This window comes from Danio aesculapii, chromosome 17 (assembly GCF_903798145.1).
Source record: "Danio aesculapii chromosome 17, fDanAes4.1, whole genome shotgun sequence".
Lineage (NCBI taxonomy): Eukaryota > Metazoa > Chordata > Actinopteri > Cypriniformes > Danionidae > Danio > Danio aesculapii.
Window position 1 is genome coordinate 13840327 of NC_079451.1, and position 26104 is coordinate 13866430.

General features: G+C 36.4%; 1 protein-coding gene across 1 annotated transcript in view; it reads left to right on the forward strand.

The window, feature by feature from the left end:
• The window catches only part of ralgapa2 (Ral GTPase activating protein catalytic subunit alpha 2), a 322593-nt gene that overhangs the window by 72623 nt on the left and 223866 nt on the right, over positions 1-26104 (forward strand). The window contains 2 exon segments of the mRNA XM_056477537.1: positions 1445-1555; positions 12232-12281. Coding sequence (XP_056333512.1) covers positions 1445-1555; positions 12232-12281 — 161 coding nt within the window.

The window sequence follows — 26104 nt, forward strand, 5'->3', positions numbered from 1 at the left end:
ACAGTGTTGAATCGGCATAGAAGCCACAGTTGAAAACACACAAGATTTGTGAATCATGGCAAAGTTTAATCATTAATTTACCAAATTATTTACGAAATCATATATTAATTTACCAAATCATATGTGTGTGTGTTTAGGACCTCTGACTGTGAGTATGTTTACATGGACACCAATAATCCAATTTTAATACGATTAAGAGAATATTCTGATTAAAAGTCTACCATGTAGACAGCGATTTGTGATGACTTTAATCCGACTAAAGTCATAATCGAACTAAACAGAAATCGGATTAAGACACGTGGAATATGCTGATTCTAGTTGTATTACTTAAGTGCAGTACAGACATGTAAACACCTTAATTTCCGCCGCATTTTGCTACAGGATAGTCTCCACACATGGCTGTTTGACACTATTCTCTACAACTACCGAGTCAGTGGAGGACCACGGACACCCGTATCGTGTAATCCGTTTTTTTTTTTCCATTCGACGTGCGGTATCAAATTCCATTAATTCATACTTTCATCCAATATCCCGTTTGTCACAAGGGCAAGCATGAAATATTCCTGAATGAAAGTGAAAGTGCCAAATTGCAGTTAAACTCGACAAATTAAAAATGAAATGCCTGAAATTACATGAAACTCCAGAGGAAATGTGGCTAGCGTGTTGACGCAATGACATTCAAATTATGTGCTATAACATGTAAAACGGAATCATGACAGAGACACCTTAAACATATTATTGTCTTATTCTGATTAGGCCAGTAATTAGATTACTAATGTCCATGTAAAACTTAGTTTGTGTGAGCATTTCAAGTCAGTTTAAAGCATTCAGGCATAAGAAAATTATGCTTTTGTAACTTTAAGAAACATTAATTAATTAATTAATTAATTAGCCCCCCTGAGTTATTAGCCCCCCTGTTTATTTTGTTGCCCAATTTCTGTTTAACAGACAGATTTTTTTCAACACATTTCTAAACATAATAGTTTTAATAACTGATTTATTTTGCCATGACAGTAATGACAGTAAATATTATTTTACTAGATATTTTCTAAGACACTTTACAGCTTAAAGTGACATTTAAAGGCTTAACTAGATTAATTAGGTTAACTAGGCAGGTTAGGGCAATTAGGCAAGTTATTGTATAACGATGGTTGGTTCTGTAGACCATCTAATAATAGACTAGGCTAATAATATTGACCTTAAAATGGTTTTTAAAAAATTTAAATCTGCTTTTATTCTAGTCAAAATAAAACCACCAAAAAAAGACTTTCTCCAGAAGAAAAAAATATTATCAGACATACGGTGATAATTGGGCTAATAATTCTGACTTCAACTATATATACATAGAAAACTGTAGAGTCATCTAATGTGATGCTATAGTCATGTTCTTTATTGACTGTTTTGTTTTTGTCTAATTCTTTCTTTTCTTGTGTTCTCTCTTCAGATATTATCGACAGGAATGAACTGAAGGCTTTTTTTGAAACCAACTGCTCACAGATCTATTTTATCTTCTATGAAAATTTCATTACACTGGAAAGTAACTTAAAACAAAAAGGTAAGCGATCTTCGTCTGCTTTTTGGATACTAGAATGATGTATTTTGCTCAGACTGTGTCATCTTCATGTGTTTGCCTCTGGATCCGATCATCTCTTTATAAATGGATACACACAATACACTAAATGCTACCGTGTCTCTCAGTATGTAATACTGTTACTACAGGAGCGGAGCATTGAGTTTATGAATAACTAAGCTTGGGGGAAAAATATAGATTTGCGGATTAACTTCAATCTTTAGTTGCAACATTGCTGATGCAAATCCCAGGTTTGATCTTTGTTCTTTTTTAGCTGATAAATTAAAACCAGAAGAATCACTCTTAAGCTCATCCATTAAGTTTTCTGCTTAATTTCACAAAAAGATTTCAGCTTTTAAACTTTATAATGCAGTGTGACATTTCACTGCAGCACAAACAGAGCATGAGCGAAGTGATTTGAACTCTTAAATTTAGTAAATAATCTTTGTTACAAGTTTTAAGCACCAAATGAATCTCAAAGAATAGCTTGATTTACACTGTTTACTCACCCTCAACCTTTATGAATTTTTTTATTTTGAAAGAATATATTTTGAAGTAAGCTGACAAACTAAACATTGACATCCATTGTAGGGAAAACAAACACTGTGGAATTAGGGCTGGGAACTGACATTCAGAAACTGTAATCGATCTATTTTTTACAGGTCTATTTTTACTTTCGCTACTGAGTGTGGTATCGCGTGATCCCGCTCTGTTTATACTTCTGCGTTGAGCTCACGCATATGGTCCGACGCAGCCCTCGTGCGGCTGCATACTGATGCACACCTCTCAAAAAATTTAACTGCGCGTTGCAACAATGTGTAGCACAAGCTCTGTGATTAGTCAGCTTGATAATGGTGACCTTTGTGATGTTAAATTGTGAAGATCTAGAGTTTTCGCCGAAGGGCTTGTCCGCGGTGGACTGACAAAGTTCAGTGCTTTGCCATGGAGGAGGAAGTACTTATAACTCAGACAAACATTGTCTGATGTGCCTGAAAATTCACAGGTTCGATGAGATTCCTCTCCTGAAGGCATCTACATGCCTATATAGAGTCACAGTCATAGCGCCACCTGCTGACAGAAGAAATTTTGGCTTATAACTCAGCCAAACAATATCTGATGTGCCTGAAAATTCATAGGTTAGATGAGATTCTTCTTCTGAAGACATCTACAAGCCAATATTGAGTCACAGTCATAGCGCCACCTGCTGACAGAAGGAAGTTTGGCATAAATTGGTGATTTCTGAGTTTTTAATGTTTAAGATTTATAAGTTTCAATTATTATTGTCCACTGTTCTCTGTCATCCTAAGGCCACCGGGAAGCGATGAGTGCGGGTGCGAGGTCCGTTTCATCGCTGCTTGCAACTTAAATCATTACTACTAGAATGTCAAGAGACTTTTAACCAGCACAACAAACCATGTTTTGGAAGACAATTGCCTATTGCACCTTTAACTCTCAAAAGATGACTTAATTAGACAATATTTCGACATATACAATATGACAACAAAGATGCAAAAGGTTTGTCTAAATGTAGCTAAAACTGAGTATCTGGCCCATGCCAAAGTTGACCCATGGTAACCTTTGATTTGGCCCACCATCCCATCTGAGATGAGAGGGAGAATGATGAGGAGGTAGAGATTGTCTTTTCAAATGTAATGTAACTTTTATTTGTTTGTTTTTGTGTTAAGCTACAAAAAAGACTGGAATCATTTTTTTTATTTAAATGCTGTAGTTTAGTTTAAAATGGATATACTGTTAGCCTACGGTTAGAGGACACTGCAGAGACTTTGGTCAGCAAATCAAGTCCAAGGCAGATTTAGCTTAATAGTGTCTTCAGCATTGAACTCCACTGTGTTATAAATGTGATTGTTTCTGTTTTTATTGCAATAAGTTATCATTAAAAAGCTATACTGCATTAGTTAATGCGGTTCAAAGCAATGTTTTCTATTTATTTTAAAATGTTAGTTATAATAGTAATAATATGTTTATCTTCGGCCTACGGCTATCAATGATATTTGGTTGGGCTCCCATGATCTAAGGCCATATCTATTCATGCAGTACATGGGTATTTTTATAAACTGAGTTTTCCCTGCCTTCATTTTTAAAATAATCTCTGGGTTCACAACAAACGTGAAATTAATTATTTATGCGAGTACATTTCATACAAGTCAGTGCAAACGATTACCATCCCCTAGTGCGAACAACATGGAATTCACGACGTGTTTGCTGTGAATATGTGGAATTTGTCTCAGGCCATGTCCACACATTGATGGGTAATTTTATAAATGAAGTTTACCCCACTTTCGTCCACATAACAATGCAATAACAGGTGAAGACAATAACACTTTTATGCTGGGTTCATACCAAATGACATATTAAGTATTTTCGCAAGTAAATTGCGTACAAGTCAATGCAAATGTGAAAACAGAGTCACATTACCCTTGCACGGTTAAAAAATGCAGAATACGCGATTCGCTTGCTGAGAACATTCGAAATTTGCCTCATTCGCATTTTCTACATTTGGTGTAAACCCAGCCCAATCAGAATGGAGAAAACATGACATCATGAGACAAAAACTCTGGTTGTAGTTTCCACACGACCACACTGTACCTGGAGTTTAGAAAAGATTTCACCTTGGTCAATGTTTTTAAAAATGTTTTGGTTTCAGTAACCCGAGACCGCTTTTTTTTTAAAGTTGGCCCATAGTAACCTTTGATTTGGCCCACCATCCCATCTGAGAAGAGAGTCAGAATGATGGAGAGGTAGAGATTGTCATTTCAAATGTAATGTAATCTTTTATTTGTTTGTTTTATTGTTAAGCTACGAACAAGTTAACTGGAATTAAATGTTTTAATTTAAATGTTTTAATTTAGTTTAAAATGGATATACTGTTAGCCTACGGTTAGAGGACAGTGCAGTGCAGAGACTTTGGTGAGCAAATCAAGCCAAAGGCAGATTCTGCTTAACTAGTGTCTTCAGCATTGAACTCCACTTTGTTATAAATGTGATTGTTTCTGTTTTTATTGCAAGAAGTTGTCATTAAAAAGTTACACTTCTTTAGTTAGTATGATTCAAAGCAGTGTTTTCTTTTTATTTTGAAATATTAGGAAATTAAATATTAGGCTATCAATGATATTCGGTTTTTGGCTCATCGACAAAGTTCGGGCACCTATGATCTAAGGCCATATCTACACATGCAGTACATGGGTATTTATATAAACTGAGTTTTCCCTGCCTTCATTTTTAAAATAACCTCTGGGTTCACAACAAACGTGAAATTAAGTATTTGTGTGAGTACATTTCATACAAGTCAATGCAAATGATTGCCGTCCCGTGGTGCGAACAACATGGAATTCATGATGCGTTTGCCGTGAATATGGGGAACTTTTTCTCTGTCCATCTCCACACATTAATGGATATTTTTAGAAATGGAGTTTATCTGCTTTCATCCACATGACAATGCAATAACAGGTGAAGATAATAACACTTTTATGCTGGGTTCATACCAAATGGCGTATTAAGTATTTTCTATAGTAAATTAAATACAAGTGAATAAAAATGAGAAAACAGAGTCACATTACCCTCCCACAGTCAAACAATGCAGAATACGTGATTCGCTTGCTGAGAACATTCAAAGTTTTCCTCATTCTCATCTTCTACATTTGGTGTGAACCCAGCCACAATGAAAAAAAAAATATTCAAAGATGATTCCTTGGCAAAGACACAATGACCAGGAAAAAAAAGAGCGGGCGCTGACTGACAGCTGATAATAAAAGAAATTTTCTCTATTTAATCTGTTTGCAGGGTTTCGTTTTTTGCTAATTCTTTTAGACAAGTTGTTTTGCTATATTTTATGGCAGAAAAGTTCTCATCCCATCATCTTATATCTAGGCTTTTTTAAACCAGTAGACATTTTAATGTAATGTCCATGGTGTGATTTATGCACGTGATGTATGCAATGTTTTTATAGTTTATATTGATTAAGTGGCGGAAATTGCGCTCGCTCACTCTCTCTTGTTAACATGCTTATACTTGTGCTACATGACAATATAAAAGCTTTTTTAGTCTTCGTGTATGAGATGTAAGGTTTGCGACTGCTGAAGTCTTCTGAAATAAAAGCGACAGACTTGATGTCATTTGCCATGGTTTTTAATGACTCAATGCAGTGTAAATGCAGCCATATAAATTGTTTGCAACGATTTTGCAGACATCTTTTTTTTCAGTGCATGTTGGCTAATCAGAATGGAGAAAACGGTGCACACGTTGACATCACGAGCCAAAAACTCCGGTTGTAGTTTCCACACGACCACACTGTACCTGGTGTTTTGGAAATATTTTACCTTGTTCAATGTTTTCAAAAATGTTTTGGTTTCAGTAACCTGATACTGCGTTTTATTTGTGTACACACACAGCCTAATTGCAAAAATACCTGTGCTCATGTGGACGGGGACTAAAGTTCCATGTCAGATTCATTTTTTAAATTGAATGTAACTTGCTTGAATGCAGCAGTAGCACACAATGGTTTTAGAAGAGAACTTTTGAATAATGCATGATTAAAAAGAGAGAGAGAAGTTCAGCCCTAGACTTTCTCAGCTTGACTAAGACTCCTGCCACACTGTTGCCTGCATGCCACCTTGTGTGTAATTAATGAGGCTTTTGTTTTTGTTGACTCCCGACACTGGCAAAAGTGGATTTCCTGGCCTGTGCCCTATGAAGGACATCTGTTCTTCATGCCGAAACACAATTCTGCGGCATACATACATGTATTTGTTGTAAACGAAATTTGCACATGTCATTCCCCTGTATATCAGAGGGTCATGTTACAGTTGATATTTATTTTGAACTGGGTTACTTTTAGTGCGCAACACGGTGGCTCAGTGGTTAGCACTGTTGCCTCACAGCAAGAACGTCTCTGGTTTGAGTCCCATCTAGGCCAGTTGTCATTTCTGTGTGGATTGGCATGTTTCCCCTGTGTTGGCGTGAGTTTCCTCTGGGTGTTCTGGTTTCCCTCGTACATTTAGAATTATAGACACTATGTACAGTTAAAGTCAGAATTATTAGCCCCCTTTGATTTTAAATATTTCCCAAATGATGTTTAACAGAGCAAGGAGGTTTTACAGTATGTCTAATAATGTTTTTTCTTCTGGAGAAAGTCTTATTTGTTTTATTTCGGCTTGAATAAAAGCAATTTTTAATTTTTTTAATTCAAAATTATTAGCCCCTTTAAGCTATATTTTTTTTCGATTAGTCTACAAAACAAACCATCATTATACAATAACTTTAGATTAGATTAGATTAGATTCAACTTTATTGTCATTACACATGTACAAGTACAAGGCAACGAAATGCAGTTTTGGTCTAACCAGCAGTGCAATAGCAGCAAGTGCAGGATACAGGTATAAGTTATAAAGTGCAGTTATAGAAAAATTATGGTAATATTTACAGATGGATGTACTATGAACATTATATACAGGTTGTATTAGCTATGAACAGATTTACAATAAATGAATATATGTACAGGATGCTATTAATAGCAGAAGTGTGCAGATAGATAAACATAATTACAAATGTCCATGTGCAGTGGGTATGTCCAGTTCAAATAAGTGAATCAGTGCAATGAATATGTGCAAACTTTAAATGTGCAAATGTTAAATAGTGCAGTGATTGTGAGGAGTATAAGTTAGAGGAGTGTGGGGGGTGTATTGGGGGGGGGGGGGGGGGGGGGGCAGAGTTCAAAAGGGAGACAGCTCTGGGGAAAAAGCTGTTCCTCAGTCTGCTGGTTTTTGTCCGGGGGAGCCTGAAGCGCCTGCCGGAAGGCAGGAGAGAAAACAGTCTGTGAGCAGGGTGAGAGGTGTCCTTAAGAATACTGCGTGCTCTGCGCAGACAGTGTTTCTTCTGGATGTCCTCAATGGCTGGCAGTGTAGTCCCTGTGATGCGTTGGGCAGTTTTCACCACCCGCTGCAGTGCCTTACGCTCAGCAACAGAGCAGCTTCCATACCAGACTGTGACGCAGTTGGTCAGGATGCTTTCTATTGTGCAGCGGTAGAAGTTCACCAGGACGGCTGATGAAAGCTGGTTCTTCTTAAGTTGCCTCAAGAAGAATAGGCGCTGATGAGCCTTCTTGACCAGGCTGGAGGTGTTGGTGGTCCAGGAAAGGTCTTTTGAGATGTGGGTCCCCAGGAACTTGAAGGATGAGACAGGCTCAACGGCCATCCCATTAATGTGGATGGGATCATGTGAGCCTGTTCGTTCCTTCCTGAAGTCCACAATGAGCTCCTTGGTCTTGCTGGTGTTAAGGAGCAGATTATTGTCGGTGCACCAAGTGGCCAGATGCTGTATCTCCTCCCTGTAGGCAGTCTCATCATTATTGCTGATTAGACCAATCACTGTGGTGTCATCTGCAAATTTGATGATGGTGTTGGATCTGTTCACAGGCCTACAGTCGATGGTAAAAAGGGAGTAGAGGAAGAAGCTCAGCACGCAGCCCTGTGGTACACCAGTGTTGACTGTGACGGTGGTGGAGCAGATGTGGCCTGATCTAACATTCTGAGGTCTGTTAGTCAGAAAGTCCATAACCCAGTTGCAGAGAGACGCGTTGATATCCAGGTCTCTGAGTTTGATCAGTAACTTAGAGGGTATGACAGTGTTGAATGCTGAGCTGAAGTCAACAAACAGCATTCGTGCATAAGTGTTTTTATTGTCCAGGTGTGTGAGTACAGAGTGCAGTGCTATGGAGACGGCATCTTCTGTGCTCCTGTTGCCACGGTAGGCAAACTGATGTGGGTCCAGTGTGGATGGCAGAGAGTCTTTCAGATGTGCCAGGACCAACCGCTCGAAGCACTTCATGATGATGGGTGTGAGTGCTACAGGGCGGTAGTCATTCAGGCATGTTGGGCTGGAGTGTTTGGGCACTGGCACAATAGAGGTGGTTTTAAAGCATGTTGGCACAGTTGCTAGGTTAAGTGACAGGTTGAAAATGTCTGTGAATACCCCAGTGAGCTGTTCTGCACATGCTTTGAGGACGTGCCCAGGGATACCGTCTGGTCCAGCAGCCTTACGCACATTGATCCGACTCAGTGCGGTGTAGACTTCTGAGGAGGTGAGTGTGATAGTTGAGTGGTCGGTTGAGGTAGTGTTCCTGGTGTAGGGTTCTGCATTGTCTCTTTCAAAGCGGGCATAAAAGTCATTTAGCTCGTTCAGGAAGGAGACATTTGTGGCTGTGGGGGTGGACTGGCTGGGTTTGTAGTTGCTCATAGCCTGGATGCCCTGCCACATGAGCCGAGGATCAGAGTTGGAAAAGTGCTTCTCTAGCTTTAGCTTGTAGCAGTGCTTGGCCTTTTTGATGCCCCTCTTCAGATTAGCACTGGAAGTGCTGTAGGCCTGTGCATCCCCTGATCTGAAGGCAGTGTTGCGTGCCTTCAGCAGGAGGCGCACCTCCTTGTTCATCCATGGCTTTTGATTTGGGTATGTGGTGATCTGTTTCTGGGTTGTAACACTGTCTATGGTGGTGTTGATATATTCCAGAACAGAGGAAGTGTAACTGTCAATGTCTGTGTGAGAGCCACATGTGGCCTGGGAAGCAAACATACTCCAGTCTGTGTGTTCAAACCTGTCCTGGAGTGTGGAGTCCACCCCCGCTGGCCACACTTTGATGGTCCTTACTGATGGCTTCACACGGTTGACGATGGGTGAGTACTTGGGGGTGAGAAACAAACAAAGGTGATCTGATTGACCCAAGTGGGGGAGGGGGGTCACAGCGTATGCTTCAGCCATGTTTGTGTAAACTTGGTCTAAAGTTTTGTTTCCCCTTGTGTGGCAGAAAATATTTTGATGGAATTTGGGGAGCACTGTCTTTATGTTTGAGTGATTAAAATCCCCCGCAACAATAAAAGCAGCCTCCGGGTGAGCAGTCTGTTGTTTGCTGATGGCTGCATGAAGTTCATTCATAGCGAGCTTGGCATCAGCGTCGGGAGGAATATAAGCAGCAGTTATTATGGTGGAGGTGAACTCCCGTGGCAGATAAAACGGTCTACATTTAACCATTAGAAATTCCAGGTTAACAGAGCAATGTCTCCCAACGATGACAGAGTTTGTGCACCAAGCTTTGTTAATATAAATGCATAATCCTCCGCCTCTGGTCTTACCGGAGTCATCCGCCGTTCTGTCTGCTCGGAATGTTTGATGCTCCGTTAGCGATATAGCGTTGTCTGGTATCCCGCTGTTTAGCCATGTTTCTGTGAAAATCATGACATTACAGTTCCATAATCTTTTGCTGTGGTTGATGCGCAGTCGAATCTCATCCATTTTGTTCACCAGTGACCGTACATTGGTGAGAAAGATGCTTGGTAAAGAGAGCCGGTGTGGTGTTAGCTTTAGCTTGGCTCTTAGCCCGCCGCGCTTCCCCCGTCTTTGTTTACGTTCTCTGCGCCGCCTTCGAGCACTTCCGCCCGGCTGGGTAGGTCTCTCAGGCCCGGGTGTTCTGGCGATCTCAGGGATGAGTCGATGACTGTTAATAAAACTGTCCAGAATGCACAAACCAATATCCAAGATGTCCTGTCGGGTGTACGATGTAAAGGCACTGCTGTTCTGCATGAACAGACCCGAAATGAGCAGGAATAATACTGCAAAATTGCAGAAACTGGAGAGACGCTGGGCTTCGCGAACTGAACGCGCCGCCATCTTGCCGTCAAAAAAAAAAAAAAAAAAAAAAAAAAAAAACTTGCCTAATTACCCTAACTTGCTTAGTTAACCTAATAACCTAGTTATGCCTTTAAATGTCACTTTCAGCTATATAGAAGTGTCTTGAAAAATATCTAGTAAAATAATATAATATTTACTGTCATCATGGCAAAGATAAAATAAATCAGTTATTAGAAATGAGTTATTAAAATTTATGTTTAGAAATGAGTTGAAAAATTCTTCTCTTCCTTAAACAAACATTGGGGGTAAAAATAAACAGGGGGGCTAATAATTCTGACTTTAACTGTATATCTGAAATCCTTGGTAGATTTTCTGATTCTTCTTTGCTGTTGTCATTTTACTCCCTTTCCTCGACTTCCTGCTATTAGTGTTTATTTTCACTTCTCTGCTGTAAAGCTCTAGATTCTCCAATAGGTTCACTATTGTGGTTTAGCATGGGGTACTGGTACTGGTGTGGACTGTTGAAAAACACAACTTTTGTTTTGTTTAATCAGCATTCTGGTAACATCAATTGACCCCTGAACTTTTTGGGTCCTGACCTAATACTGTTCATGCCACAGCCAGCCTCATATTCATATATAAACATTTTCACAATGTTTTTAGAAATACAGTCACTGGCCACTTTATTAGGTACACCTGTCAAACTGCTCGTTAACTCAAATTTCGAATCAGTCAATCACATGGCAGCAACTTTATTTATTTAACTTTATGTATTTAGGCAAGCAATCATGGTCAAGACGATCTGCTGCAGTTGAAACTGAGCATCAGAATGGGGAAGAAAGGTGATTTAAGTGACTTTGAATGTGGCATAGTTGTTGGTGTCAGACGGGCTGGTCTGAGTATTTCAGAAACTGCTGATCTACTGGGATTTTCACACACAACCATTTCTAGGGTTTACAGAGAATGGACCGAAAAAGAGAAAATATCCAGTGAGCGGCAGTTCTGTGTGCGCAAATGCCTTGTTGATGCCAGTGGTTCGAGGAGAATGGCCAGACTGATTCGAGCTGATAGAAAGCAACAGTAACTCAAATAATCGCTCGTTAAAACTGAGGTCTGCAGAAGAGCATCTCTGAAGATACAACACATCAAACCTTGAAACAGATGGGCTACAGCAGCAGAAGACCACACCGGATGAAACATCTTTTTCTATGTCTATGTTAAGATCCCTAGCCAAAATAAAATGCAAACGTTCAGAGGTAGAGAGATGGGACGTAAGCAAGGAGTTGTTTATCTTAGAGATGGCTCCATTTTGACCAAGATTGATACTGGAGATGGTATCGATCAGGGTAGAGGGGGTATAGTAGGGAATCCTGGAAAGTGCAAATCCAGAATCTGAACATACCTGTGATTTTTGGTAGGCGAAACACTTAGTTAGCAGTGAGTTAGTTGTTCAAATGATGCAAACAAATTATCAATGTAGAGATCTTTGATGGAAACAATTCTCACCCATGTTACAAAACCCTTATCATTAAGTGAGGGATGAAAAAGAGGGTTAGAGTGGACAGGGCATAGAAGAGGTGTGATCTGTAAATTAGAGTGACGTCTGAGCTGAACCCAGGCCTTAAGACAGTTTTTAACTATAATATATTTAGAAAACTGTGATAGTGAAAACAGCGTGGGTAGGCAAGTGTGAACACATTCTTCAAACATTAAAAGTCTCCCAAGTCTGCATGGCATGACCAATCTAACCAATTAAGTAGAACTTATGGTAAATCCTAACAGAAAATAATCATCACAATCATCATTATAATGTTCGATCAATGCTCTCACTCTATGAGTACTCCTATTCATCATACCATCCATAAATTCTGAAGATTAATGTATTACAATACTCATGTCACCATGCATCATAAACATACTGTGAAAAAGGAATCACCACAAGCTTGATTAAATAAAAGGAAAATGAAGCGTAAAGGAATAAATCTAAAATGACACTAATTCCTTTGCTTTTTTTCTTCTTCTAGGGAACAAATCTCAACGGGAGGAGCTGGACTCCATCCTCTTTATTTTTGAAGTAAGTCTTTTACACTTGATTAGTGTTTAGTGCTGTTTGTTGGTGTTGAGTTTTTTTTTTTTAAGCAGGAGGACTTGTGTGTTTGTGCCAGAGCAGGTTTTTCCACTCTCTCATTCTCTCTCCTGATTTTCCTGGAGGTGCTGTCTTCCCTCTGTTTTTCCCGCCTGGCTGAAAAGTAGACACTAGTTTGCAATACAAATAGGCAGGCAGGGCATTCTCTGGTTTCATTTGCTTAGGAAGGTGAACAGTGTTTCTTTTTTAGGAAATATGGTGTCTTGCTGTAAGGAGAGAGTTTGTATTACATAAACAGAGTCTAACTTGAAAGGTCAACTGTTTTTTTTTTTTTTTTTTTTTTTTTTTTTTTTTTTTTTTTTAAACTACAGTTGAAGTCAAAATTATTAGCCCCCTTGAATTAATGACCCCCCCTGTTTATATTTTTTTCCCAATTTCTGTTTAACGGAGAGAATATTTTTTTTTCAACACATTTCTTAACATAATAGTTAATAACTTGTTTCTAATAACTGATTTATTTTATCTTTGCCATGATGACAGTAAATAATATTTGACTAGATGTTTTTCAAGATACTTCTATACAGCTTAAAGTGACATTTAAAGGCTTAACTAGGTTACTTAGGTTAACTAGGCAGGTTAGGGTAATTAGGCAAGTTATAGAATAACGATGGTTTGTTCTGTTGACTATAGAAAAAATATATAGCTTAAAGGGGCTAATAATTTTGACCTTTAAATGGATTTAAAAAAAATTAAAACTGATCTTATTCTAGCCAAAATAAAACAAATAAGACTTTCTCCAGAAGAAAAAATATTATCAGACATACTGTGAAAATTTCCTTGCTCTGTTAAACATTATTTGGCAAAAAAATTAAAAATAAAAAAATAAATCAAAAGGGGGCTAATAATTCCGACTTCTGTACATGTCTCTATTATAGGATTGTACTGAAAATATATTATTTTCTTATGTGCTTTTCCTATGAAGCTTTAACTGTTTAACTTTGTGAAGTTATTTAAGACATTTAGTCACCAATAGTACTTGTAGGTGGTATCCTGTTTCGTCCATCTCCCTGTAATCTCCCATTGAGATACGATATCTCTTCTACCAGTGAGTCCTGGTCAATACTTAGCATAGTTACAAAAAATAAAAAATACATTTCACAACACATAGACACACACAAAAAGTATAAACCATAATCAACTGTTAAAACCATAGACTGTAAAAGATATGGATGTAGTATCCGTGACGTCACCTATAGGTTTCTGAAGTATGCAAATGAAGCTACAAGTCGGCGTGGCCAACTGCCGCCATTTTGTTCGCACGTCATCACTCCAACCGGGGGTAACCAAACAAGGGCAAAGAGGCGGAGAGTGAGCGGAGCTAGCATTCTGCTTAGACTGCTTTTCTTTGGGAGAAAGCTTAACACTTCATTACCTGCGACTCGTTTGTGTTCTGACTAGTTATTCAAAATAACAGATTAACCGTTAACCAAAAGGGTTCGTTTTTAACCGATTAATGGAATCAGTTAAATTATTAAAAAGTATTATTTTATATATTTTAAAAGTTTCGCTGCATAAGGGGCCGATCACAGCGAACTCCCTTTTTGCGCTGAGAGGGGCATCTTTTAAGTGGTTTACTAACGACCGCGAGCGTTTTGTCAACCCCGATTGGGGAAAAAGCGTGTTACGTCAGTTGCGTCTTTTTCAGTCTTCAATCAAATGAAAGCAGAGGCGGGGTTTCCATTGAGATGACAACAGTTTTTTTGTTGTTAAGACGACTACAGACAACTTTTAAAGATCAAAGAGCATAGAATCACCAAGAGGCGACACTCTGTTGCTATTTGGGAAACAGCCACTAAATGCTGCTATAGTGTCACACGGCTGCCATTTTGGAATAAAAATTCCAATAGGAAAACAGCACGGATAACTAACAATAGACAGAATGAATTAAAATTCTGAGTTAAATATGAATTAAAATGAGTAAATCCCCTTTGAAAAGTAACATTTTAAAACAATATCTCAATGAAAACAGACAATTTCCAAAATGTTGACAAGACTAAGTTTAATACATCTGATATCTAAAATATCTGTTTCACATATAACATAAAAGTAAGGTTAACAAAATAACTTAATTACTATTTTTTTTTGCTCAAATTAGGGTGAAGCAAAAATGAGTGTACACAACAAAAGCTACATTATCTGGTAGTTTGTATGGCCTCCATGATTTTTAATGACAGCATTAAAAATCATGAGTAAAAATATATATAAAAATAAAAAATAATTAAGTTTGGAAAAAATAGTTTGTTAATTAAAACTTTATTCGTCTTTTTTTTTAACAGTCAACACTGGAAAAAATACTTTGTATTATTATAAAATAATACTCCAACAAAAAGTACTGTTAATCTGTTATCAAAATCCCATTTTGAAAGTCATGTTAATTTAATATGTCAGTATTAATATGTATTATGGCAGTGTGTAAACTATTAAATTAAAATAATTTATAGTAATTTCACCTAAATGTGACAGTTTCAAGAAAACAAGTATGGTTAAAATATATAAAATATTTAATCTGTAAAATAAACTATTAAAAGTGCAGATAATCACCAGTCTATGGTTTTAAGTGTTGTATTGTCGTCTTTCAGGTTGTATTTCAGCTTTGATGCACTTTTTAAATCAATATATAAAAAACAAAGCAGCTGCTTGCCATCGCGACAGCAATAAGATCCAATTGACGACCGATTGCTTTCACTCCAGATTGGTGGAATTGCTTTGCACTGCTGTTGTAATGGAACATTCTATTGAGTGTCGCCTCTTGGTGATTCTAAGCTCTTTGTAAAGATAGAGGAGAGACTAGTGGTCACTGTTTCAAGTTATCCAGAGCTGTATGACTTTACAAATCTTGAATATTACAATATTATTAAATATTACAATTATAACAATATCAACAGCAACACTCTCACACAATACGCAGCTGATTCACTCGTTTCCTATCGGGACATAAAAAAAGCGCATAATTGTCATAATTTACTGGCAATTATGGTTGCCAGTAATGCTGTAAAATTTGCCAGTGCACTGTAAATGAACAACTACAATTGTACTGTAGTTTAACAGCCCAATAGCAATTATTCATTCACAAAGCGTCTGTAAATTTTACAGTATTACTGGCAAAATTTTACAGCGCACTGTAAATGAACAATTACTACTGTGCTGTAAAACTACACTTACAGTATACTTGTAAGTTTTACAGTATTACCGGCAACAATTGTTTTGAGATTTGACTTCAAATGTCACATCCATCTGGAATTGCTCTAATCAAATCATTTGTGAAGTACTGGATCAGTGATAAAGCCAACAAACATGTTTTCTCCCCAAAAAAGCCTTTAAAATTCAGCACATGGCTGACATATGAAGACATGCTGTTTATGTTTTTTGACAGTGCATGTGAACTTAAATAGAACCAAAATTGCCAGTAATACTGTAAATTGCACAGCAATTTTTACAGGGTAGATGTAAATCTACTAATGATACCTGACCTCATGCTTGAAATGTAATTGCTCAATATATTTCCTACAGCAGTCTAGGGAATATAAGGAAATAAATTCACCAAAATAGCAAAACCCTTTCAAAGCTTTTTTGTGTAGACAGTACTGTAAAAATACTCAAAAATATGTATTTTGAGTATATCAATATGTATATCAGTGTTGTCAAACAATTATGCTTGATTTACCAAAACCATACAATGGCAATTTCACATCTTTCACATCCGTAACCGAGAGATGTCACATTCATAATGAAGATTTTTCCTCATATATGCTAAAATGTCAAATAAAATGAAATCAATGATTTTTGTTCTATAGAGAGGCAACGTTTAACCTGTTGATTAGCATTGTTTCTTTCGGGTTGTGCAGTTTAATTCACAGAATTTAGTATGTTGTATACCATAAACTCGCCAAGGTTTTTGGTCACATCCATAACGCATGTTTATTTTCCTCATTTAGAATATAAAAAATGTTTGCAGATTGATATTTTTCTGATCCCATAACTCTGTGGCTAGTTATTTTGTAAAATATAAACAGATGTTTCAATATAATGTTAACATACATTTTCAATGTGAATTTGTTTTGAGATTTGACTTCAAATGTCACATCCATAATGCTGGAATTGCTCTAGTATAATCATTTGTGAAGTTCTGGATCAGTGAGAAAGCCAACAAACATGTTTTCTCCCAAAAAAAGCCTTTAAAATACAACACATGGCTGACATATGAAGCGATGCTGTTTATGTTTTTTGACAGTGCATGTGAACGGTGAACTTAAATAGAGCTTCTCATTAGCTTTAGCAGTTGCATCAGCTAGCAGCGGTGGCGTAGCGGAGCGCCTGCGTACAGCGCCAGCAGGAGACCAACCATTAGTAGATTCACGCTGTTAATGCGACATGAAAGCTCCACACAACCTCCATCTTACACAGCACATCCTCATTCCTCTCTCGTCCGCGTTGCAGCCGTCCTGTCATGGCTGCTACTGTGTGTTATGGCCTCGCTGCAAGGGATTACGGCAAACACCTCCATGTGGTGGGTGTCTGACCCCTTTTTTATGGGTGGACAGAGGAGAGATGATCTGCTGTCGGGCAGGGGGTGTGCTATTGTCCTCCTACTTCTCCTCCTCCTCTGCGCCTCTCTCTTTGTGTCTGGCACCGTCCAGCTCAGTCATGGATAATGGCTGCTTTCTCCTGTGTGTGAAAATGTTCAGCACTTTTAGCCCCCAAGGAGCTCTCTGAATGTACAGATTTGGGAACGCATTAAAAAACAACAAATGCTGGGTTATTTAAACCCAAATTGGGTAAAATATGGACTAACCCAAACATTGGGTTAAATTTGGTCCTGTTAGTTTCATTTAAAAACATTTAATCCAGAAGTTGGGTATATTAATCCCGATTACACCCAGAATTGGGTTAAAATAACCCTTCATTTTTTAGACAGAGACATGCTGTAATTCAGTCCAGTGAATTAATATCTTAAAACTTAAATTGTGCTTTTAAAGATAATTTTAGATTCTGGTTATATTGTTTAATAACGATTTGGAAATATGAATTACTTTTTGATATAGTATCAGGGTTAGTAATATTAGTGATGTGAATCTGGGGCTGGGCGATATTGCAAAAAACAAAAAAAAAGGTAACACTTTATAATAACTACACACTATGAATCATTTATTAAGCATTAACATCTATTAAATTCATTATCTGTTAAGTATTAACTCTACATTAATAAGCATTAATAAGCAGTTTATAACTGCAGCTACAAATGCTGTATTCTTGACTTACAACCACATTTATAATGTGCTTAATAATTGTACTTTCATACTTTGTTAATGGTTTATTTTTTATTACTAAATGAAGTATTGCATTATTTACCAACCATCTGTATTTAAGAGTAGTTGGAGGTTTTTAAGATCATTCAAAATGAGTTAGTAAATGATTAATAAACTAATGAAATCAGTGTTTATATATCTTATTTTTCAGCCATATAGTAATGGTTACTATGTACTGTATGTTAAAAATGCTTTATTAACTCAACTTCATGCAGTTTTGTGACCTAATCTAAAGTGAGGACTATATATGCTTTATAAATCCCTTATAAATGACAATTAAAGGCTCACTATCATATAAACAATACATCTTTGCAATCTTAACTAAACAGTAAAATTATTGGAAAGTTTAAACATTGCTGAATAACAGGAGGGTCAGAATATGACATAAAATTGGATAAAACAACAACAATATAACAATTTAACAATGTAATAAGATGCAATGTTTAATGTTTTATTGCACAGTAATTTTATTTTAGGTAAGGTTGCAAAGATTTAATTTTCATTTGATACAGTTTCATTTTTGTGTCTTAAAACCAATAGAAATTAATAAACTCATTTATTTTATTATTCATTTAGAATAGAACTGAGCCTTTAATTGTCATTTATAAGGGATTTATAAAGCATAAATAGTCCTCACTTTAGATTAGGTCACAAAATTGGATAAAGTTGATTTAATAAAGCTTTTATTAACATACAAATTAACTATTAGTATATGCTTGAATAATAAGATATATAAATGTTTATTTGAATAGTTTATTAATCATTTACTAACTCATTCTGAATGATTTATAAAACCACCAACTAAGCTTAAATAACTGGTTTGAAAATAATGCAATACTTAATTTAGTCATGAAAAATAAACCATTAACAAAGTATGAAAGTAGAATTTTTAAGCACATTATAAATGTGGTTGTAAGTCAAGAATACAGCATTTGAAGCTGCAGTTATGACCTGCTTACTAACGTTTACGAGTTAATGCTTAACAGATAATTAAAGGGCACCCATGGTGAAAAATCTGCTTTTCAAGCTTTTTGGACAGACGTGTGTAGGTATAGTGTATAGAGCATCATTTTGGTCCTTTTTTTCAGTTTAACAACATAAAAACGGTGGACCAATTGGAGTGGTTTTCAGAGCGACCGCAACTTGACGTAGGAGTGTGGTCCCCCCGCTCACCAATATTGATTGACAGGAGCATCACCATATCCTGAGTTTGTTGTTTCATGTTCGCCATTTTCAGCGTGTGAGTCAAAGCGATATCACTAAAGGAACACCCTTGTTCTATTTTTAGATGTAAGACTCATTGGGCTCAACACAATATCAACATTCTCCACATTATCGCTCTAATCGGAATTATTGTTTGTACCTTTTGGTAGGTTTGCAAACTTGTGTACTTTTTATTGCGTCTACCTTAAACTTAAGCCGTTTGCATTTCTCTCGGTCACAGAAGCTCCCTCTGATCTTAACTAGGTGCAGCTGGAAAGTGCGAGCGCATTGCCTCACGTGCGCGTCCCTTCATTGGAAATAAAATAACGAACTTGCCTGCAGGTCGCACATCAGAAGCGCTGCTCTGCGAAGCACAGCGCCATGCATTGTAGAATTCTAAACATAGGTTTCTATCAGGGTACACACAGCGGCGCTTAAAGTCGGCGGCTGTCCGCGGTGCCCAGCCACGATTCGGGACACTTCATGTTTCTGCCGCGCCACAGAGCACCATCTGAATAGTTTCATTTTAAATAACATCCGAATGTGCGTGTCTGAGTGCCGTGTCGTGGCTCTGGTGCCTTTGTCAAAGTTAATTCAGTGTGCGTGGTTATTAGTCTCGGTGTACAAGCTTGGCACTTTAAACTAGCACACAGTTGGCTGTACAAACTATACAAAGACACAAATGATTTTGTACTCTCTGCTTGGTCTGTGTCCGACTCGTACATGTACGGCTGAATGCTTGTCCTCTCCCTCATGTAGCTTCTCTCTGTCTGCCTAGCTGTTGCAAACACAGAGCAGGGGAGCTCTTGGCTCCGCCCCCTTGTTACGTTGGGCGGGAAGTCGAAACTAATTTTCATGTGAAGCAACACACCCCTAAAACTGCGAGCTGTGTACACGCCCCCAAAATGACACTTTTTAACACATTATAATAGAAAAATCTGAATTGTGTTTTGAACTGAACCTAGACTGGCACATTCAGAAGAACCATAATATTAATATAAAATCTTAAAAAAGGGGGAAACTATGTGCCTTTTAATTCACTTTTTGCTAATGCTTAATAAATGGTTCCTAGTGTGTAGTTATTATAAAGTGTTACTAAAAAGGTAACACTATCTCATGTTTCATATCATTTGATATCAATAATTATTGAATATTTTTTTTAATAATCCATTAAGGAATATTAGGACTTTTTATTTAACCACTTTATTTTAATTTACTAACATTACTAAGTCAAATAGTTTTAATAGTCAAAGAACAAGAATATATAAACATATAAACAAAATATCTCTTTATAATAAAATTAGAAAGTATGAAAGTATTCATAGCGCTTCACATTTTTTCACAATTTTTTAATTTAACAGCCTTATTCCAAAATTGATTAAATTCATTTATTTCCTCAAATTCTACACACAATACCCCATAATGACAATGTGAAAAATAATTTTTTGAAATTGCAAATTTTTTTGCAAATTTATTAAAAGTAAAAAACCTAAAAAATCATATGTACATAAGTATTCACAGCCTTTGCTCAATACTTTGTTGATGCACCTTTGGCAGAAATTACAGCCTCAAGTCTTTTTGAATATGAGGCCACATGCTTGGCACACCTGTCTTTGGGAATTTTTGCCCATTCCTCTTTGCAGTACCTCTCAAGCTCTATCAGGTGAATGGGAAGCGATGTACAGCCATTTTCAGATCTCTCCAGAGATGTTCAATGAGATTTAGATCTGGGCTCTGGTTGGGCCACTCAAGAACATTTACCGAGTTGTTGTGAAGCCACTCCATTGATATTTTAGCGGTGTGCATTGGATCATTGTCTTGCTGGAAGATGAACTGTCGCCCCAAATAATGTTGTCCTTAGATGCTGGATAGACATTCAGTTTTGGTCACCTGATGTCATGACCTAAATCTAACTTATAATAAAGTCTTATAAAGTTGTGTGCATGTTGGGCTATAACTAAATACACTACAGAATGTTACGTTTACACACATCCACAAATTACACGTAAATGCATCAGCTTTTTACAGTGCAAAACTCACTACTCTTGAGTACAAGGTCTACACTTTACTCATACTTTGAGTAATATTTACAATTGATACTTTTACTCTACTTGCAATACATTTTTAGGCAATTAATGGTACTTTTACTTAAGTATAGTTTTTAAGTACTCTGTCCACCACTGTTTATAGGTAATAATAAACAGCCAAAATCTTAGTAATTGGCAAGCAATAAGCTATGCATTAAAAGTAAGAATTGATACTTAAACCAAAGGGTTACCAATCTAACTTGATAAACCTTTAACTAAAAATAAAGTGAAAGTGAAAAGGCCAAATAAACTTCTAAATGTTAACAATAAGTGTAGTTCAGTAATTCTACACTCAAAAAAAAAAAAAAAAAGTTTGCTGTTTGTTCAAGCTACTCAAATAAAATAAGCTGAAACAACACAATTGTTGAGTGGACCAATTAATCGTGTTATGTTAAATCCACTTAAATTTGTAAAAACTAATAAGTTAACTTAATTCCTTAATGTTTCTAATGTCCTAATAATAATCAATTGTGTGGATTTTTTTTACAGTGTACGTACATACGTATGTACACAACCAAAACTTTTTTTTTTTTTTTTTTTTTGTGAACAGGATGCAGTCCAGGCATATTCTCAGCGACAGCATATTTCAGCTTTAGAATGTCCAAGTCATCTATTTTCAGTGGTGGTGATTCAAGCAACTATTGGCCGAGTTGAGCAGCTTTATGCAAATGCATAGTGATACGACTTCAACTCTCAATGCAGGCAGTGAAGATCACATGATCTGCTGCCTGATACCATTGAGTACAGTGCTTGACTGAGCTGCATGACTTAATGACTACCAGCAAATGAAGAACATCTATGCCAACACACCTTTAACCAAGAACTTTATGATATTTTGATATGACTTTTAATTTTTTCTCTCTCAGCCACCAAAATTTCAGTGACATCTCACTGTCCAGAATCCCATATCTCTGTATTGATTGTGAAACATTTCTAGGTCTAATTCAATGTGAATACACAACCAAGTCACATTTTACCTTCATATGCAAGGAGATAAAAACAGAAAATCTAATTTAAAAACAGATTAACTTTCTTCTCTTTCTTCCACATTCAGTCCTGAAGTTAACTTGAGCATGCTCCTTGTCTCAAGCGCACACTGATCCTGATTGCTCATGAAACTCTTGGATGGTGAATGGGAGCATTGTTATTTCCCTTGATAGTCATTAGCTTAAGGCAGATGCTTTGGCATCCATAATGGTGGCTTCCTCTCGCCCCCAGCTTTACTGTGAGCTGCCCACAAACCCGTCTCCCACTCACAGGTGCCACACACACTCGCACAAAGAGCCTCTTATGGCAACAGTGAGATGGTTGGCGCAAGCAAGATGCATTTGCATGTCATTTCAATCTCTTAAAGCAGTCCTGCTTAAACATTGTAGGAAATTTGCAACCCCGGGCTCACTAGAAATGTGCCTCAGCCTGCATTTTTGCGAAAAAATATGTTACTCTAAATACGCTTTGTTGCACGTTTTAGATAACAAATCCACTAGAGGGCGCTGTCTAATTTTTTTGAGAATCTGGAATCATTACTTGCGTTTTGTTGTACTTTTGTTGTACTTTTTAGATATGCATCGTCCTTCTACACAACCATAAGAAGGTGGGGCTTGTCGTTAGGGCTAAACGATAAATCACATTCGATTGTTGTGTGCATTTGTCTATAAAGGCGTCTCTGTAATCAGTAAGGGTGTAATGAATCATGGTTGATCTATGATTCGTACAGATCACAATCCCTGCTTTTGAACACGTTATCTGCGGATTAATAAATTTATTTAACTTGTATATTAATCCTATATTTGTAACGAACACAGAGAGGTCGCCTTATGCGTCATCACATGTATGAAATGATTTGGACTTTCCTGTAAAATATAATGGTGATGGAAGTAGTTGTGGTAGGGATATTCGGGATGTGGTGGATATTTTTAGGTGTTGGTTATTAATTTGTCAGTTATTAAAAGTGGTTTCTGTCTCTGCTTGTTTAGTCTGCATTATTGCATTTAGTGTAAGCTGCACGATTAATCATTAAAAGATCTCAAAATTATGGTGATTTGCATGTTTATTAAATCTTCGAATCGCTACTTTCAAATCTGTTTGGAAATCAAAAATTAAGAAAGAGATTCAGTCTTTAGTCTTTTCAGTTGGTTATAAAGTTACAAACAGTCAAATAACACATAAACACTGGGATAACAGTTTATAGTTTAGATAAAACCACTGATGTTTATGGTAAAGATTAAAATCACAGTCATATGCATTTAATTTGATGCAAAAAAATTAAAGTTGTAGGCAGCAATTACATTATTTAACCAAGGTGGCAACAACCAGCCATTAAAAATATGCCAGTGAATAATTCTTCATTAATTCTGACTACAACTGTATAATGACATTTTTACTCAACTTTCTTCACAGTTTCTGTGAAATTATGTGTTTTCTCACACAGAAAAAAAAAAACTTACCATAATATTTTATAATAGCATTCTAAGCAGAGACAAAGGCATTGTATCGATACGTACTTATGGTGGCCGATAGAGCTTAACGTGCTACAATTTAAGAAAATACATGCATTGTTTTCGGTAATTTGTGTGCTTATTGGCGCACTTATCAATTCCCTTCATAATTGCACCAAAGCTATCGATACAAAATGCTCCTACCATGCCACATATGCCGCTTTTGGTTGTAATTTTCAGCAATTTTTAGCAGAAGGATCTTGATCTTCATTACTGTTATTCCGTCGCCTCTCCATTTGTTTTCTGAAAGAGGCATCATTTACATTATATCGAGGCCTACATGTATTTATACCCAGGGTTACCATTAAAACCACAGTGTTACAGTAAATAATAGACTGTAAGCATGTAAATATAATATAATAGGCTTAAAAACTGCATATAATTATATATCTAAATGGGACTTTCTGTCCTGATACTTTGATAATTCGGTTCGTTGAAAAAGATTTTCATAGTCGAATGTATTCTATTTATTCAATTAGTTGGTTCAACCTTATCTTTAAGCCTTGCATGATACGTTTTAAGAAACCTTACTTCAGTATAAATAAACATATGATGATGGAGGGCTTTTTAAGACTGTTAGTCTGTATAAAGCACCAGTAATCTCTTGCTGTGAGCAAAATGCTTGTTGTGGAAGTTCAGCATCTGTGAGAAACTTGTTGGATTCCGTGACCTTCTTTCAGTGGACTAGTCCTGAAGGCTGTGGTCTCAGGCCCTTCTGTCAGTCACCTCAGACCTCTGATCCCTCACTCTCTAAGCTCATGTCCTGCGCCTCCTCCTTGAAGGCCATCTGACCAGTTTGACCCTGGGTCAATGGTCCCCCTTAGCCCATCTTTTCTGCTGACTACTAAGTCTCGGATGAATAAATGCACTTTGCTGATGGACATGTTCCTCTACATCATCTACAGGTGCCTGTCAATATCGTTATGTTCATTTGCACAAGGTTATAATAGAAAGTGACAGCCAAGCTCTTTAACTTACTTTGCATAAAAAAAAAAATAAATAAAAAAAAAAAAATATATATATATATATATATATATATACACACACACACACACACACACACACACACACATATATATATATATATATATATATATATATATATATATATATATATATATATATATATATATATATATATACATATATTTATTTTTTTATTTTATTTTATTTTTTCTGTTTGTTACGGTCCAAAGTCAAAACCTGGCTGTTTTTAATCATAAAATGTTGTAAGCTGAACATTTAAAAGATGACAGTTGTTTGATCTTGATAATTGTATAATAATCTTTGCCAATGTTTTAATATGTCAAGATAGCACAAATAACATGAGGGAAAAAAACACAAAGGGAAAATATATAGTTAACAGTGAATATAACAGAAAAAAGGTAGGGCAGCTATAGTGGTCAGCATATATAAGTGCACCCCTCACAAATCTTTCTTTTAAAAATTCATATTTTTAATAGGAAGCTATACAATATTACATTTGTTTCATATACATTAGATTAATCAGTACTGAAACCAAATCTGGAGCTTATCTAAAAAAATAACTTACAATAACGGTCCAGAAACTGGTACACCCAAATTTATATGTTATAGAAAAATATTAAATACAAATTTAAAAAAAGAGAAAAAATCAAGAGAAAAAGCAAAAAATAGAAAAAATTAGTTGAAATTTTGTAGGTTGTAATTTTTTTGCAATATTTTGCTTGAATTTAATTGTATTATCCGTAAATTTCTAAAGATGCCCAGAGACTAAAATATTATTTTAATAAAAATATCAGTTTAATAAATCTGTTTTGTTTAAATGCACCAAAAGGCATTGCCTATATTCACTGAGAAATGCATTACAATATTCATTTTCAAAATGGGATGTACTTAATTATGCTAAGCACTGTATGTGTTTTTATTATTTTCTACATGTGGTATTTAGTAACCAATTTTTTGAGGAAGTTGATCTACAACATATGATCAAGTCCAGCTATTTATTTTCTGGTACATCACTGATGTGTGACATGGAAAATGGCAGAAAACAGGTTTTTTTTTGTTCTCCAGTGTGGTCAGCCTGCTGGTTTGTCCACATTTTTATCATCACATGATCTCGATCTCTTATAACAAAATCACGTTTTTTTAATGCGCATACATCTTTTCTTATTGGATAAAAAGTTTATCCTACTCAGTTATGCGTATACATTTTTTATGTGCATTTTCAAATCTTATGTGCATCTTGGCAGTTCCATCAACCTTTTTATGTGCATATCCAATATGCACATAAACATAGGTGTATAGAAACATAGCTATTGAACAGCCTTCAAGACTGAAATGAAATATGATGCGTTTTTCACCAAGGCAACTGGGAGTGCTGAAATCTAATTGGGTAATCTGGCAGTGGGTGGGTTATAGAGACCAAAACAAAGACAGACATTCTGACACAAAATGCATATTTTCAAAGGGGAATGACTGACTTTAGTTTTGTTTTCAGATAGGTATGTTCACATGATTCTGAAATATCTGCAACCATATTATAGTAATTTTATGCTTAATAAAAAAGTCAAAAACTTGCATACAGCAATTTTTTTAACATGCACGTCCCAAGCTGCGTTTGATTGGCCACAACGTTCCCTATAGAGATTACAACAATTAACATTTTCTTTAACAGC